At 37.2% G+C, this 16,068-nt stretch overlaps 1 protein-coding gene across 1 annotated transcript in view; it reads right to left on the bottom strand.

Moving 5' to 3' along the window:
• homer3.L (homer scaffold protein 3 L homeolog) overlaps positions 1-16,068 on the bottom strand; it is a 70,811-nt gene that overhangs the window by 17,030 nt on the left and 37,713 nt on the right. The window contains 4 exon segments of the mRNA NM_001087155.1: positions 2,163-2,243; positions 6,181-6,288; positions 10,241-10,397; positions 15,314-15,435. Coding sequence (NP_001080624.1) covers positions 2,163-2,243; positions 6,181-6,288; positions 10,241-10,397; positions 15,314-15,435 — 468 coding nt within the window.

The raw sequence follows: 16,068 nt of genomic DNA, 5'->3' as shown, positions 1-16,068 counted from the left end.
TAAGGGTAAGAATGATTCTATTTATTTTTAGACAGTGAGATATCATTTGATGTCCTATGACTAAACTTAGCTGGCTCATGGTAGACTCTATATGAGCAGTACCTAGGTAATTGATTTTAAGCGTTTTAATGTAATTTTTAATATGTTATTCTTACAGATTCACTCTCTACTGTATGGATTTGGGATTGCACAGTTATTCTTCGTGCTGTCATTAATATGGAAATTGTCTACATATTATGGGACTTTGCTTCTATATTTAACATTTTATAATCTTTTTTTGGAATGTGGTCAGGCTGAATAATTACCTAACAGCAATAACCTGCAACCGATCATCACTAATGAGGGGTGGGGTTTAAACTATATAGGATGTATGGTGTTCCTTTTGTATTACACTTGACAAAGAGCACAGCTCGAAACATGTTGTGTTAAAATAAAAGCACAGTTTTTGCAGCAACCCACTGCGTTTGACTGGAATTCATCACTCCTTTTCCCAGGGAGCTGCTATCTGGTTACCTTCCCATTGTTCTGTTGTAAGGCTGGGGGGGGGGCACTGAAGTGTATCAGAGCACAAGTCACATGACTGGGGGCACCTGGGAAACTAACAATTTGTCTAGTACCATGTCAGATTGCAAAATTAAATATTAAAAAATCAATTTGCTCTTTTGAAAAACAGATTTCAGTGCAGAGGTCTGCTGGACCAACACTATTAACTGCATTTTGATTGTGATTTGAATATGTTTTCCCATGATTTGATTATGATTTGAATATGTTTTCCAATGACAGTATTACTTTAATTTTGCCTAGAGAGAAAAGTAACTGCAATATAGAAAATAAAACTGTAACAAACCATTAAAGGAGAAGGAAAGTCGTTTAGCACTTGGAGGTGCAAAATGTTAGGCATCCCAAGTGAATGTATTTACTTACCTGAAACCCCGGGCTGGTGCTCCTATCAGCAGAAAACTGCACAGGCCCGGGGTTATTCCAGAAAGCACCACTGAACGCTTCTCTTCCGGCTTCTTCTTTCTCCAAATTTCCCAGGCAAGCACATGCGCAGTAGAATGAAAAAGCCATCTTTTTAGTTAAAGTTCGGCTTTTCACTTGAATGCACATGCGCAGCCACGAGAAGGAAGAAGAAGCCGTAAGAGAAGCGATCAGTGCTGCTCGCCTGTGCCAGTGCAGTTTTCTGCTGATAGGAGCACCGGCCCGGGTTTCAGGTAAGTAAATACATTCACTTGGGGTGCCTAACATTTGGCACCCCCAAGTGGTAAACTACTTTCCTTCTCCTTTAAGTTGGATACATATGCTATATTTAGATGTGCTCCTTGCTTAGGTTCAGCTGCCTTAAGATTATTTATCAAATGATTATACAAACTTGTCATGAAGCCATCTTTGATATAGAAGTAACTTGTATAGGAAGAAAAATGGCACTTTAGTAGTGCAGTCGTATTCAAAGGAATGTAAACCTCCAAGATGTTACAGATAGTTGCGGGACAACATAAAAACACTTAAGTAAAGCAAGTTGGGTCTAAAAGGCAGCTATACAAAAGATATACAATTATTTAATTTTATGTTTAGCAGATATTACATGAAAAAAATGAATCCTAACAGACTGGTGTGTTTCTGTGTATGTGGTGAAAAACCAACATTTCAAATTTAATCACGGATCATTATACGAAGTAATTACACCCACCCTGGTCATGGCCTTTCCTATTCCTAATTGAAGTCCAATATTTACAGCTGTGCTATATGAGACACAGACTGCCACATTTATTGGCATGCTTGAACACTCTCCTGTATTCACTTCCAAGGTTGCACTGTTGTCTGCAGAAATGCTTTTGTGTGCAACAGAAAGGAATGCCAGGATTTTCCTGTACAGAGAGACCAGGGCGAGAGCTCACCAACCTTATGCAGTTTGTGAGGTAATTCCCCCTCCCAGCTCATAGGAATAACAGGGAGCCAAGTCTTTATACTTCAACAAAACATCAGAACAAATATTTCCATGGAAACCCAGAGCACGCTGACAATGAGCATCAAGAGAAATGCGCAAAATGCAGGCAGCCACACATTAATACATATTAAATACAAATAGTAAACTAGGTATAGAGCCACATCTCAGGCTAAAACTTCTACCTTCCAGGGGAGTCCTGTACATTTTGTCATACCTGCAGCCTCTGAAGTAGCTTGTCTCTCTCACTCTCCAGTTCCATTAGATCAGGCCTCTGTTCCCTCAACAAAAGAATTTCCTGAAGTGCAAAAAAAAAATATTTCAGGATAATGCATTAAACATGCTTTGTATGCATTCCCGGGGCGATAAAACATTTTAGAAAAATAATGACAGCCAAAAAGTCAAATTGGGAAGGGACAAAGTGCAATGCTAATACAGGTATGGGATTCGTTATCTGGAAATCTGTTATCCAGAAAGATCCAAATTACAGAAGGCCATTTCCGATGGACTTTATTATAATTCGATAGTCCACCTTTTAAAAAATGATTTCCCTTTTCTCTGTATTAATAAAACAGTAGCTTGTACTTGATCCCAATTAATCCTCTTTGGACTCAAAACCAGCCTATAGGGTTTACTTAATGTTTACATGATTTTCTAGTATACTTAAGGTATGAAGATCTAAATTACGGAAAGATCCGTTATCCAGAAAACCCCAGGTCCTGAGCATTCTGGATAATAGGTCAATACCTGTATTTTTCTAGAAACAGCATGTTTGGAGCAGCAACACAAGGAAGGTGCTTACAAAATAGCCCTAAAATAGAGCCGTTTCATGGAAGCTACTAGTGTCCATAGGAATTTTGGAGCAAGGAGACAGATTGCAAGGCCACGGCAGCCTACTTTTTGTTTTCTTCTTTTTTTTTTCTTTTGGTAACTGCACTAAGGGGCAGATTTGAGTTTGAGGGGAAAAATTATTGCAATAAACTAGAAAGTAAAAAAAATAAAATGAATTAGTTCAGAATCTTGAAATCCTAAGAACCTTTGTACATTCAGGTTTTAAAAAGAACTGAGTGAGTGATAGCATATAAGATGTTTTAGAGTAAAAAGGGCTTTACATACAGGGAGGGTGGTTACAAAAAATGGATCCATTTTCCGCTAGATTCGTGGGATTGGGGTTCACAAAAAGGAAAGGGTCTTATTCTAAGCAGTGCTAGCATGAACAGATTAAATGGTAAAATAATGCTGATGCTTTAATAAATAAAAAAAAAAAACGGTTCCTTCAGAACTCATAAAATAAAATACATATTTATTTAGATATATGTAGCACTGTGGCCAGCAGGATACTAGGTCGGTTTTAATTAATAATGTTTTGTAGCTCTGTGAGAAGACCTCCTGTCTCCCAAGGGATCATGATAAACATAGATACATATGCAAATAAATTATGTATCAGGGCTTCCCAAAGCATGAATAATTCTCAGTGCACTGGAAGAGTCAAGGGATTTAAAGGCAAAATAATACCTACAGTATATATCAAAACAGGTTGTGTTCCATTTATATTATTTACAGCAGTTAAAAAATTCTGAGCTCCGAGCTTATTGTAGAGACAGAATATTCTTTCCATTGTAACAGTGTGACTGGAAACCCAGTCTCTTTGGCTAGTAAGAAAAGTAACTGTATGGCTTTCTGGTGTGTGAGACAGCCTATAAAGTGTTGTTTGGCAGAAGGTTGATTTCTAACCAGACAATTAAAGGGAAAATCATTCACTTGGACATTTGTAGAAATGGTGCATAAACACTGAAAATCTGAAATTCCAAAAATAAATATACAGTTGAATGCAAAAATTGGGTATCCCTTGCCAAATTACATATTCAGTAAATTTTGTAAGTAAAAAGTAGTAAACAACTGCTGCAGGAATCAGTGTTAAAAATAACATATTGACAAATTTTAATGCACAGTTACATTGTATTTCAACAACTGTAAAACATAGGAACATGGAAAAATAGCAAATAAGGCAGGTGCAAAAGGGCAAGAGATAGAATACCAGGAAACGTTCAGGGAGAATTTCTTGTGTGCTTGAAAGAAAGGAAAAAGGCAGGAAGGAAAAAGGAAGGAAAAGGCAAACTCTAAGAGCAGGCACATGAAGTGACTATTCTCTTCCAAATCCTTGATAATGTAAAAAATAAGTGTAAATAGTAAGTGAAACATTTGCAGCATTTTGCTCAAGAGGCATTACCTTTGGGAAAGCATTTGGAGGAGACTAGATGCCTGCAGAAGAGAAGATATGACCAGCAGGAAGGTTTGACTGATACAAAAGTGTTGTTGTACCATCCTGCTTTTCACAGGACAGTCACGAGTTTAAAAGCCTAGCCCACAGTCTAGGATAATGAAACAATGGTCCTGTGTTGCTCCACTTGCTCATATGCTTACTATCTATTATGTTTTGTGTGGTATTTAGAGGTGTGGTCATGAAGTGGGCACTTTTTGTCCCTATTTCTATATGTTGGGATATATGAAGTATTCCATGGTGCAGCATTGCTTGCACAAATATGATCTAAATGGAAGTCATCAGGAGGAAGAATTACCTGCAACCTCATCACAAATGTCATTAAATAATGTATGCAGAACAGCAGCTAGAAGGGCCAGAGGGACAACTGTTAAACATGGGGATGACTCCGTTATGTTTTGGGGTTGTGTAGCATCCAGTGGCACAGGAAATATTGTATATGTTGACAGAAGAATGGATTCGCCTAAAAATTAGAAAATCTTGTTGCCAAGGTGCCCAGACGTGGAATGGCCTTCGCAGTTACCTGCCTTAATAATTACTGAAAATCCTTGCTCTTGCAAGGAAGAGTGGGCAAAATGCTTACAACAAGACTTATACCTGGATGCAAAAGATGTTGACAAGCAGTGATATGTGCCATAGGTGTTTCTAAATACTGACTAACTAGGGTGTTTAAACTTTTGCACATGGCACAATTACAATTTTCATGAAAAAAACTGTAAACCTTCATTAATATGTTGTTTTTAACACACTATTTTTATGTTTTAACACTTATTCCAGCAGTAGTTGTTTCCTACTTTTCACTTACAAAGGACAAGGGTTGCTTAGGAGTTCCCCACTCTCTTTAGGCTCACAGTGTAATACCAGTGGCGGAACTACCGGGGGAGCAGGGGGTGCGAGCGGGCCAGGGCCCGCACCCCCTCAGGGCCCCCGGTAAGTATTATATATGGTGATTCCCCCCAGCCCCGAGAAGTTAAATGGAGGGACTTGCCTAAAGACCATTAAGGTTGACATGAGGATAAATGCTTATTTCTTGTACAGGTATGGGATCCATTATATGGAAACCCATTTTCAAAAAGCTCAGAATTACGGAAAGGCCATCACCCATAGACTCCATTATAATCAAATAAATCAAGTTTTTGAAAATTATTTCCTTTTGCTCTGTACTAATAAAACAGTACCATGCACTTGACCCCAATTAAGATACAATTAATCCTTATTGGAAGCAAAACCAGCCTGTTGGGTTTATTTAATGTTTACATGATTTTCTTGTACACCAGGGGGCCCATTTACTTAGCTCGAGTGAAGGAATAGAATAAAAAACCTTCGAATTTCGAATGTTTTTTTGGCTACTTCGACCATCGAATTGGCTACTTCGACCTTCGACTACGACTTTGAATCGAAAGATTCAAAGAAAAAATCGTTCAAATATTCGACCATTCGATAATCGAAGTACTGTCTCTTAAAAAAAAAACTTCGACCCCCTACTTCGCCACCTAAAACCTACCGAGGTGCAATGTTAGCCTATGGGGAAGGTCCCCATAGGCGTCCTGGCAATTTTTTGGTCGAAGAAAAATCGTTCGATCGTTGGATTAAAATCCTTAGAATCGAACGTTTCGAAGGATTTAATCATTCGATCGGACTATTTGCGGTAAATCCTTCGACTTCGATGTCGAAGGATTTACATTCGGCATTCGAATATCGAGGGTTAATTAACCCTCGATATTCGACCCAATGTAAATCTGCCCCTCAAGGTATGAAGATCCAAATTATGGAAAGATCCTTTATCCGGAAAACCCCAGGTACCGAGCATTCTGGATAACAGGTCCAATACCTGTATAGGTTTTCATGAATGATTAACAATACATGCTGTTAACAAAGATGAGGTGAGCTTAATAAAGAGATTGTACATTTTCAAGCATTGTCTGCAGCATCATATTATATTACATGTACTTACCTCCTCCTTAGTTTTGAGAAGGGCCTCCAAGTCTTTTAGTCTTGAGGCCAGTTCATCCCCAGGTTCTTCATTTGTCTCTTTCAGTGTCTGAGATTCAAGCTCTGCTACCTTAGTAACATAAGCATAACAAAGTTATGATTTGCAACAGAGGAAAGCAAGAAACCTTTCAAATACATTATCCTCATCAGTTAATGCATGAGTGTGCTGCTGCATGTAATAAGATAGGAACGCTGTGCAACAACGGGTAAAAGAAATGGAAAAATTACAACTTTTGATCTGTGTACCAGAGACCTTACACTTGGGGGCTGATTTATAAACTATTGTACCTTGGGTTTAGGAAACATGAAATAATAAAACAAGAGAGAAATCTTGAATTGAACGCTTTGTTTTTCTCCCACAATTTTTTTTAATTCCACTATTGTTTTTTTTAAAAAGCTCAACAGCTTTTAGGAGCTTTTTACAGTTTGAATAAATCTGGTCGTGGATTTAAAAAAAATCAATGCAAGAAAACATCTCTTGTGTTTGTTTTGTCCAAAACCGTGCTATCGTCTTACATACATCATCAGACCCTTAAATGGGTGCTTTACCTTTGGGTGGGTGGTTTACCTTAAAGTAAACTTTCAGCATGCTATAGAATGGACAATTCTAAGCATAATTTGGTTTTCATTATTTATTTCTTTATAGTTTTTTTAATGATTTGCCTTTTTCTTCTGACTCTTTCCAGCTTTCAAATGGGGGCCACTGACCCCATCTAAAAAACAAATGCTCCGTAGAAATGTATTGTTATTGTAACTTACTATACATGCATGGTTGCTAAGATAATTTGGACCCTAGCAACAGGATTGCTGAAAAAGCTGCTGAATAAAAAGTTAAATAACTCAAAAACCACAAATTATAAAAAATGAAAACCAATTGCAAATTGTATCACATTATCACTCTCTACACCATACTACAAGTTAACTCAAAGGTGGGCAACCCATTTGAGGGCAGATTTATCAAAGGTCAAGTTCATATTCCTGCAGGATTCTTATTAATTTGATCTTTGCTGAAATCGCTGGTATTGCGCAGTATTTTCAAGATATAATTGCCCGAGCCGTGAGTGTTCCTGTCGGTGCAGGAAAATCTCATAGAAATGAATAAGGCGCCATTCCAAGCTTTTTTTGTTGTCTACCCGCCAAGCTGGTAAATGAGCAGCAAAACTCTGAGTTGCCCATGTGCAATAGTCCAGTGCATTATATATAATCCTAGCAGTACCATACAAATTAAATCAATAGAGAACAATTGCCATGTGACTTGGGGAAAATGAAGTATATTACAGACTGGTGATGAAAGAGAGAAATTAGTGAGCTATTTATAAGACCTCAATCACTACTTTAATCAAATTGAAGGAAAATTACAATATATTATTGTAGAAAACAAAGCTAAATAATTACATAGCTAAAGGGAAACAAACTAGAATGCCAAAGACTGTGGAAACATACAATTATAACTGAGAAGCATGAAGTTGCATAAAGCACAGAGCAGCTTTGGCTTATACAGATAGGATATACAGGTATCACTCTAAGTGCTTAAAGTACAGCAATAATAAAATGAAGTATGAAAAATACAAATGCTCAGTCAAGGTGAGAAAGTAGAGTATTTTTACCTAATGGAAGGACACAGCTGTTAAAGAGTGTCTATATATGGTAGCTACCCTGTGACTTCTCTGTGTGGAAGGAAACAATTGTGTGAATGTTTCAGCAATGGCTCTGCTTTTGTGTGGTAAGGATGTAACACACAACCAGGAAAGTCTTCTGCAATATTCATTGATATGATGTCTAAGCAACATAGACATAAAGGGTGATTCACCTTCAAGTTAACTTTTAGTATGTGATAGAATGGATAATTCGAAGCATCTTTTCAATTGGTCTTTATTTTTTTCTTAAAAAGCTTAAAATGGGGGTCACTGACCCCACTGAAAAAACAAACGGTCTTTAAGGTTACACATGTATTGCTACTGCTACTTTTTCTTTACTCTGCTTTCTATTCAGACCCTCTCCTATTCATATTCCCATCTCTTATTAAAATCAGTTTATGGTTGCTAAGATAATTTGGTCCCTAGCAACCAGATTGCTGAAATTGCACACTGGATAGCTGCTGAGTTAAATAACTTAAAAACTACATATAATAATAATAAAAAACAATTTCTCAGAGTATCACTCTCTACATCATACTAAAAGTTAATTTAAAAGCCTTTAGGCTATGATTAAGTTTTATAACACGAAACGCGTAAGGCTGTGGACACAATAAACTCTTCACTCTGAATTTATATGCCTTGTGGAAGTTTGCCATTATTCTGGATAACAGGTCCCATACCTGTATTGAGATGTATTCTGTATAGTACTAGGTCTACTTTAACTGTATTAAGGAATTTGGAAAAGGCTATTACACTGTATCTCAAGGTACAAGCTGAGTAAATGGCTGAAGTTCCAGCCTTTGAAAGTTGGAATCACTCTATACTTTTAATATCATAGAACATATTACAGCATGAACTGCAGCACAACCCATGGGTCCTGCTGGTGTAGAGCAGGTAGAGCATAACTAGTTAGCAAATGCTACAAAAAAATGAAGCACATGTAAATTATCAAATGTAAATGTAACACCCAGGTTTCCTTGTGTAAACAAGGAGAGTGAAAGCAGAAAGCATAGTTGAATTTAATGTAGCTACAAGCTGGGGCAAAATTTACAACCTGCAGGCCTGCCACATTCTGTTTCCATGTAGTTGCCTTTACTTAATGCTTGTTTCCTTTCCAACCTTCAACTTTTATTGTATTAGGTCATACTTCTCCGTTACATTTTTCATTCCAAATCAGAAGGCTGGGCAAATACAAATACAAGTCAGATTGGTCTTTCGCCATCAAATTTGCCACCCATCATTCAGTGTGTATAATTCTTATAGGATTATAAATGTCAGGCCAGTATTGTCTCTTGGTTCATCAATGATCTCATCTGCCTTTGCAAGTAGTCACTGGCTAACTCCATTGTGTGTGCCTCTAGTGCTCCAGTCATTTCAGGTTTGTTCATTCATGTCCACCACATGCATGGTATCTGTTTGCCCATCTACCAGACTAAATTAGTTGATATGAGACAAACAATGACACGTGGTGCTATTTGTCACTCAGCATCTTGCCACAGCTACAAAATTACAGAAAATGCTCTTCCAATTCTCTCCCTTTCTCCCGAAAGAGACATTGTAAAATGCAATACCTTTTAAACAACTTTGTAGAAAAGGCACCCACTAATATCAAATTACCACTTAATAATTGAGAGATATCTGCTGAATAAGTATCCGGTGTTAAGTCGTAATTTGATATAAGGGGGGTTTCTTTTCTCTAAAGTTGTTTTAAATAATTTATGTACTGACGTGGGTCAGACCCCAATTGTGATCAAAGGGTTTGAATTCTAATTGGTTGGACCAGGGTCATTACTAAAACTTTATTTCAAAATGCAATACCCTTTCTGTCATTGAGAAACTGGGAAAGGCTGGGTATGATACTAAATCTGCTACTGCTGAGCAATCAACTCCAAATACTCTGTGATTTTGTGCAGTGGTCAGCGTTTTTCTGTGTCTGCACCTGGAGCCACTATGTTGGCCCAGGTGCAGGCTCACGGAGTGGATTTTGGCACTGAAACATGCGAGTATGCTTTTCAGTGCCAAAATCCACCCCATGTACCTGCACCCAGCCCGACATAGTGGACCTGGGTACATATGAAAAAATACTTCCTTGGAGGGCCACATCTGTCCTGTCGACCTCAACATCGAAAGTACCTCTCATCAAAAAACTTAAACGCTTCAGGTCGAAAAGTACCAAAAGCTAAGATAAATATTTCTGAATTCTATAAAAATTCATGTATATGTTATGAAGGTTTGCACTGAATTTTAAGAGCTTACAATGTGTGCCAATGACAGTTTGGCTTTGTGTTGGAATTTAATCCACATGGAGAAAAACACGTGTTGTTTTGTTCCTTCTGAATATAATAACGAGAATCTCCTGGAGCGGATATGAAAGACGTTCCGTACCCGTTGCCGTAGCATTTCCGCCTCCTCCTGATATGCTGCCAGCTGCTTCTTCCATTTTTCTACATTGGCATTAGCTTCTCGAAGGGCTGCCACCAACTTGTTGTTATTATCCTGGAGACTGAAGAACTCGGCTTCCCACTGAACTTCACACACTGAGCTGATAAGAGAGAAAAGGACAGAAGTCCAAGAACTGTGATTAGGATTGGTAAATACTTCAACTAAATTGTTCAGTATAAAAATAAAAACTGGGTAAATAGATAGGCTGTTCAAAATAAAAAATGTTTTCAATATAATTAGTTAGTCAAAAATGTCAGCTATAAAGGCTGGAGTGACTGGATGTCTAATATAATAGCCAGAATAGTACTACCTGCTTTGCAGCTCTTGTAGTTTCCACTAATTGGTTACTGCCTGGTAACCAATCAGTGACTTGAAGGGGGGCCACATGAGTCATAACTAGTGATGGGCGAATCTGACCCGTTTCGCCATAAATTCCTGAAATGGCGAAAATTTGCCGAAATGCATTGAAGTCTATGGGCGACAACATTTTTTTAACACTACAAATTTATTTTGACACACAACAATTTTTTTCATTTTTCGTGGCGACTCATAACTGTTTGCTTTTGAATCCGAGCTGCATACTAAGGATCAATTGCAAACTCACTGAACAGATATGTCCCATGTGGCCCCCCCTTCAAGTCGCTGACTAACTCAGAGTTATACAGCTGAACATCAGGAAGTTGTGTTCTGTTCTGTTATAGACGACATCCAGTCACCCCAGTCTTTGTTTTTAAACAAATCCGATCATTAAACTTAGTATATGGGTTCTGGCAAATGCCAGAGGGGCTGCTATAAGGTCCCATTGAAAGTCAGTATTTAGTGGGCTGGCGGGGGCTGTTTGGTCCTCTGTGTACCTGAAATGCCAGGGCCTATTCTCAGTCCGGACCTGCATTCACTCCATCACTGTCTGTGGGACCCCAGGTGTATATGGCTGCCACCAAATAACATTGGTTAAAAAGCAAGTGTCAGCAGATGCACAACCTTTGGTCCAAAGGTGCTCCTTGCACTTCCATAAAGCTGTGCTTGGAACCACCGCTTTGTACTGCCTTTTACTTAAGGTGTACACTGTGCCTTTAAGTTAAAATAAATTTCATCTAATTTAACTTGTCAGTACAGTGCCCTGTATGTGCATATTCCAATACTACAACTAAGCATTATCTGACATGCAGACACTTGGGAATAAGGCAATGGATCTCAACTGAATCAGGGATTCCTGTTTGTAATATGTGGCATGTCGTTTGTGTGTTTCTGCAAAGATGAACTTAAGGTTCAAGAGAAAAGTGTCAATAAAGTACTCCCATATCTAATTAAGTGGTACAGGATTTGGTTCAAGAGAAAAGTGTCAATAAAGTACTCCCATATCTAATTAAGTGGTTTTTACAGTCTTGCTCTTTCAAGGTTCCTTCTGGGCTTCCCACACAGATGGGAGAGATGTAAATGTATTTACAATTATTTCATTCATCAATATTCATTGTATCCATGTCAAGTAACAGTCTTGCACTTACAGGCTTGGCATTTGGTTAAAAAAATGTCCAGTGCTGATTAACGAGATGTAACAGTGCAGGCCCTGTTTCATCATAATTAATGTAAGTGTAATACCTCAAACAGCACTAAATAATTGAATCAAATTATTTACACATGAAAGCTGTTGTCTCACTAAATATATATGGAGCTCAATTGTGAGAAAGTAGCTTATACATACCAGGAGTGTCTCAATAAGGAAATATTGTATATATATATATATGTGTGTAGATATATATTATTTTATAATATATTAGATATTCATACAAGTTTCATTTTTGAGTGCTTTGTGAAATATAGCTCATCACTTACCATGACACCAAACAATCAAATAAAAACATTTGCATATTATTCTAATTATATGCAGCATTTATTAAAATTAATCCAATTGTCATCAGTGATCTAATGTGTACAACAGAGGAGGATATGGGACCCCAAATGCAGTCCTTTCTCTATATGCAACTCTTTTGGGATTTTATGAAGAAGGTGGCATTTGCCTGCCCTCTAAATACTGGTGCAACACATTCAGGGTTAATAATTACAACCTGTAATTTATAGAGCATCTGACTATTAGCGTGACCCAAAATGTAGCACTGTGAGCACTTAATTATCGTGTGTTTTAATTGGTTGATAGCAGATGGAGGGAGGGGGTGAGTATCAAATCTTGGTGAGACTGTCACATTTCTTCTGACAGGATATTATCTGTTTCACTTTTAAGTTCTTGTGTTAATAATATGTGGCATTTCAAAATAGCATAATAAAAAATCTATGTTACCGTAATTAAAAGCAGATGCTGGGGGAAAATTCTAAACATAATATGAACAAGCAAAAAATTAGATTCTTTTCAATGGAAGCTCTAATGTTTTCACTTCAAATAGCCCTGTAACAGAGCACATGATGAAAGCTGTGATCCCAGGACAGATGCCTGCTGTCCTTATTTTATAATTGCTTTTAAGATTACTTTAATGACTACTAAAAACTTAGCAGTGGAAAAATAAGAAAATGAGAGAAACCATTTGGGAGTGCCCAATGATACAGCTTCCTCATGTTATTGTCCTATGTAGATATAAGGAAGGATGCAAATCATGTGAGTGGGCTGCTTGGAAAGGAAAACATGCAAATGCAAACATTTCTTCCCATACTTGAGAAACAAAATATTTTGTAATTCTTTTATACTCTCTGGGGGGGGGGGGGGGGCAACTGTGAAGCATTAGTTTCTTTTTTTTTTTTTTTTGCAACATTAATAATTAAATAGCTGATTTTCCCTAATTAAAATATTCTGCTTTACCAGAGCAATGGATAATATAAGATTTCATACACACCCTAACTTTCTCCAATATGATGAACAATGGTTCCCTTGGGGCTTTTATAAAGATTCCCTGCAGGTCCCTATAATGTTAGACTGGTGATGTTATGAAGATGATACCCCAACCCATTTTCTTTCTTTTAATATGGAAGTGTGTAATTTGTTTTGACATGTTTTTTTATGCTTACTGTCTGCACTTCAGTTTATGATTACCCCTTTAAAAATGGTGGTAATTTTTATCTACATGCCTTTATATTTTACTGTGTGTGCCCTTTATACTACAAAAGATTCTGCTTTAAGGACCTTACTGGAATCAATACATCAACCTTTCACTTTCAAATTGGACCATACACCTGCAATCCCTGACCTGACATACATGCCCAGAAGGCAAGGCAGTACATTCAATATGGCACAAACTGCCCAACAAAGTCTGGCTATGTATAAGGCAAGTTTCAGACTACAAGAATCTTTCAGAAGAATGTTACATATTTTCACATATGGGAGACCAAAAAGAGAGTGCAGGAAAAAAACTGTTTGCATGTATGTTTTGGGAATTGAAGTTCAATTTGTGTGAGAATCAGCAAGGGATTTCTTACGGCAGCTTTTGTTAGTGGATGCAGGGTAAATTGATCTAAAAATAAATTGCAAGTTGCTCTATAGTATAAATGCAAATGAGCTTAAACGTATGTTGCATCTGCTGCCTTAAATAAACAATGCATACTCAATTGTGAGCATATGTGATGTGTGTCTAGTTAGCATTAGGGTTCAAAGAGATGCATATTAAAGGTATATGAAGTGTCCGACATGCTTACTTTTAACTGTCTGAAGCTGGTAATTCATGACCTTCATATTTTCATGGAAAAAGCACTTTGAAGCATAATTCAAGGGAAAATGAACATAATAGACTGTGTTTTTGGGGGTATTATCTAATTTGTTATCCTAGATATCATTGTAACTACCTAGCGCTATACTGCCACAGTGTATTACCCATTTCTTGTTCTTTAAGGATGTATAAAAACTCCCAAAACTTGTTCTGTTAAAATGGAGTTATGCTAGCATAAACAAAATGAAATGCAAGGTTCGGTTTTATTATTACAGATTAAAAGTCAATGAGTCAAAGCCTATACCTATACTGTAATTATTTTACTGTTGGTTTTGGATGGGGATGGTTCTAACAGTATGTCTTTAAAGTTACAAAAGCCCTTCACATTTTCATTTTTTAAATACACTTTCATTAAAAATAAAAAGAAACCTATCTTCTTTTGGAATAAACTGGGCTTGACACATTTTGCTTCAGTTTTTATATTTTCAGCACAGTGTGTGAGAATTGGACTATCTCTAGGGATTTTTTTTTTCACAGATGGTACTTTACAGCAGATAGGATTAAAACATGCTATCGAATCAAGCCCATAACATATAATTTTCTCACAGAAATGGTGATGCAGTCTCTTTCTTTCCCTCAGGTACAGTAACTGTTCTCTGTGAATTCTTGAATAAATGTTAACAATGGAAATACGGATATTGCAAGTATGTTTCTTCAGAAACCCCCGAGAAGCAATTCTCATTTACATTATTCACTTTTTTCCATGCGACTAATCATAACTTTCATTCTAAAATGTAGGATACAGAAAGGGACATGCTACATATATGTGGCCCATTTAATATACTGTATTGTTGTGCTTTTATCTTTACTATTAAAGTAACACCACCATTTTAATAAAATTCTGGCTATGTTTACATATATAGATCTGTTTTATGGTGTGTGCCTCCAACAGGACAATCTGCATTTACTGGAAATGCAGGTGTTTGGACAGCTCTTTGCACAGTGTTACAGTGGCATCTTATATGGGGTGCTTATAAATGCACTTGTTAATTTCCCAGTGAGCCCTCACACAAGAACAGAAGGCTACATTTTATGGAAGGCTTAAAAAACATCTCTGTGAATTCTTCCCTGATTTATTTGGTTGTTATGTGGAATGAAAATAAAATTTATTGTGAAAGTTCACTTATGGTACAAACTATTCCACCTTAAATCATTCACCTCAACGAAAATCTCATTCAAATATTGTGCCCTTTAGTGAAGCTAACCCTTTATGCATAACTACCTTGTTATGAAACTCTGAAAAGTAAAAAGTGTGGCTGAAACTATCTCTTTTCTGAAACAAATGTAAAAAAAGAGCACAACTTACCCTTCGGAGAGCATCTTCTTAACACGTTCCCTTTCTGTGCTAAGTTCCATCTCTGCACTCTGGCTCCGAAACAGCTTGTCATCCCCTGGTCCATTGGCACTGATAATAGGAGAAGGAAGTACCTGGGTAGGTGTTAAAAAAGAATATTCAGTTTTGGGATGTAGGCACTACAGAGGAAGCCCCTGATTCAACTTTCGAATGGCATTTCCATAATGCTGCTAAAATTCTCATCCCCAGAAAATGAAAATCCACTATTCCCCCTTCTCCTTAAAAGTCACCCTAACAGAAGTGCAGCAGACTGGATTTAGAAATACTTGGCTATAATTTATCTAGTATAAGTAATTCTAAAAAGTCCAGTTGTTTTAGAATTACTTATACTAGATATACCATGACCTGGATGAATGAAAATCTTTATAGTCTTGGCTATGGTGGTTCCTTGTCAAAGAAATTATTGGCCTTTAGATGTACTTGGGTACTTCCATCTCTAGTTTAGGAAAGGTACCACTTCGGTAGTACACCCAAACGGCAATTGACTTTTGAATATTATTGTGTTTCACATCATACAGCACCAGTTGTGTATATGTTTTCAATTATGATGTTTCATTCTCTTGCTTGGTGCTGTATATATTTGCTTTCCCTCTACCCCCACCCTCTCCTTACTGTACCTCCTTCCCTCATCCAATTTTGAAAATGTTCAATAAAAAAATAGAAGAATATTCAAACTAAAAGATCCACCCCCTCAAGGAAATTGTGCC

This window comes from Xenopus laevis, chromosome 1L, assembly GCF_017654675.1.
Source record: "Xenopus laevis strain J_2021 chromosome 1L, Xenopus_laevis_v10.1, whole genome shotgun sequence".
Taxonomy (NCBI): Eukaryota; Metazoa; Chordata; class Amphibia; order Anura; family Pipidae; genus Xenopus; species Xenopus laevis.
The sequence above is the reverse complement of the archived record's forward strand: the minus strand, read 5'-3'. Positions and strand labels throughout refer to the sequence as shown.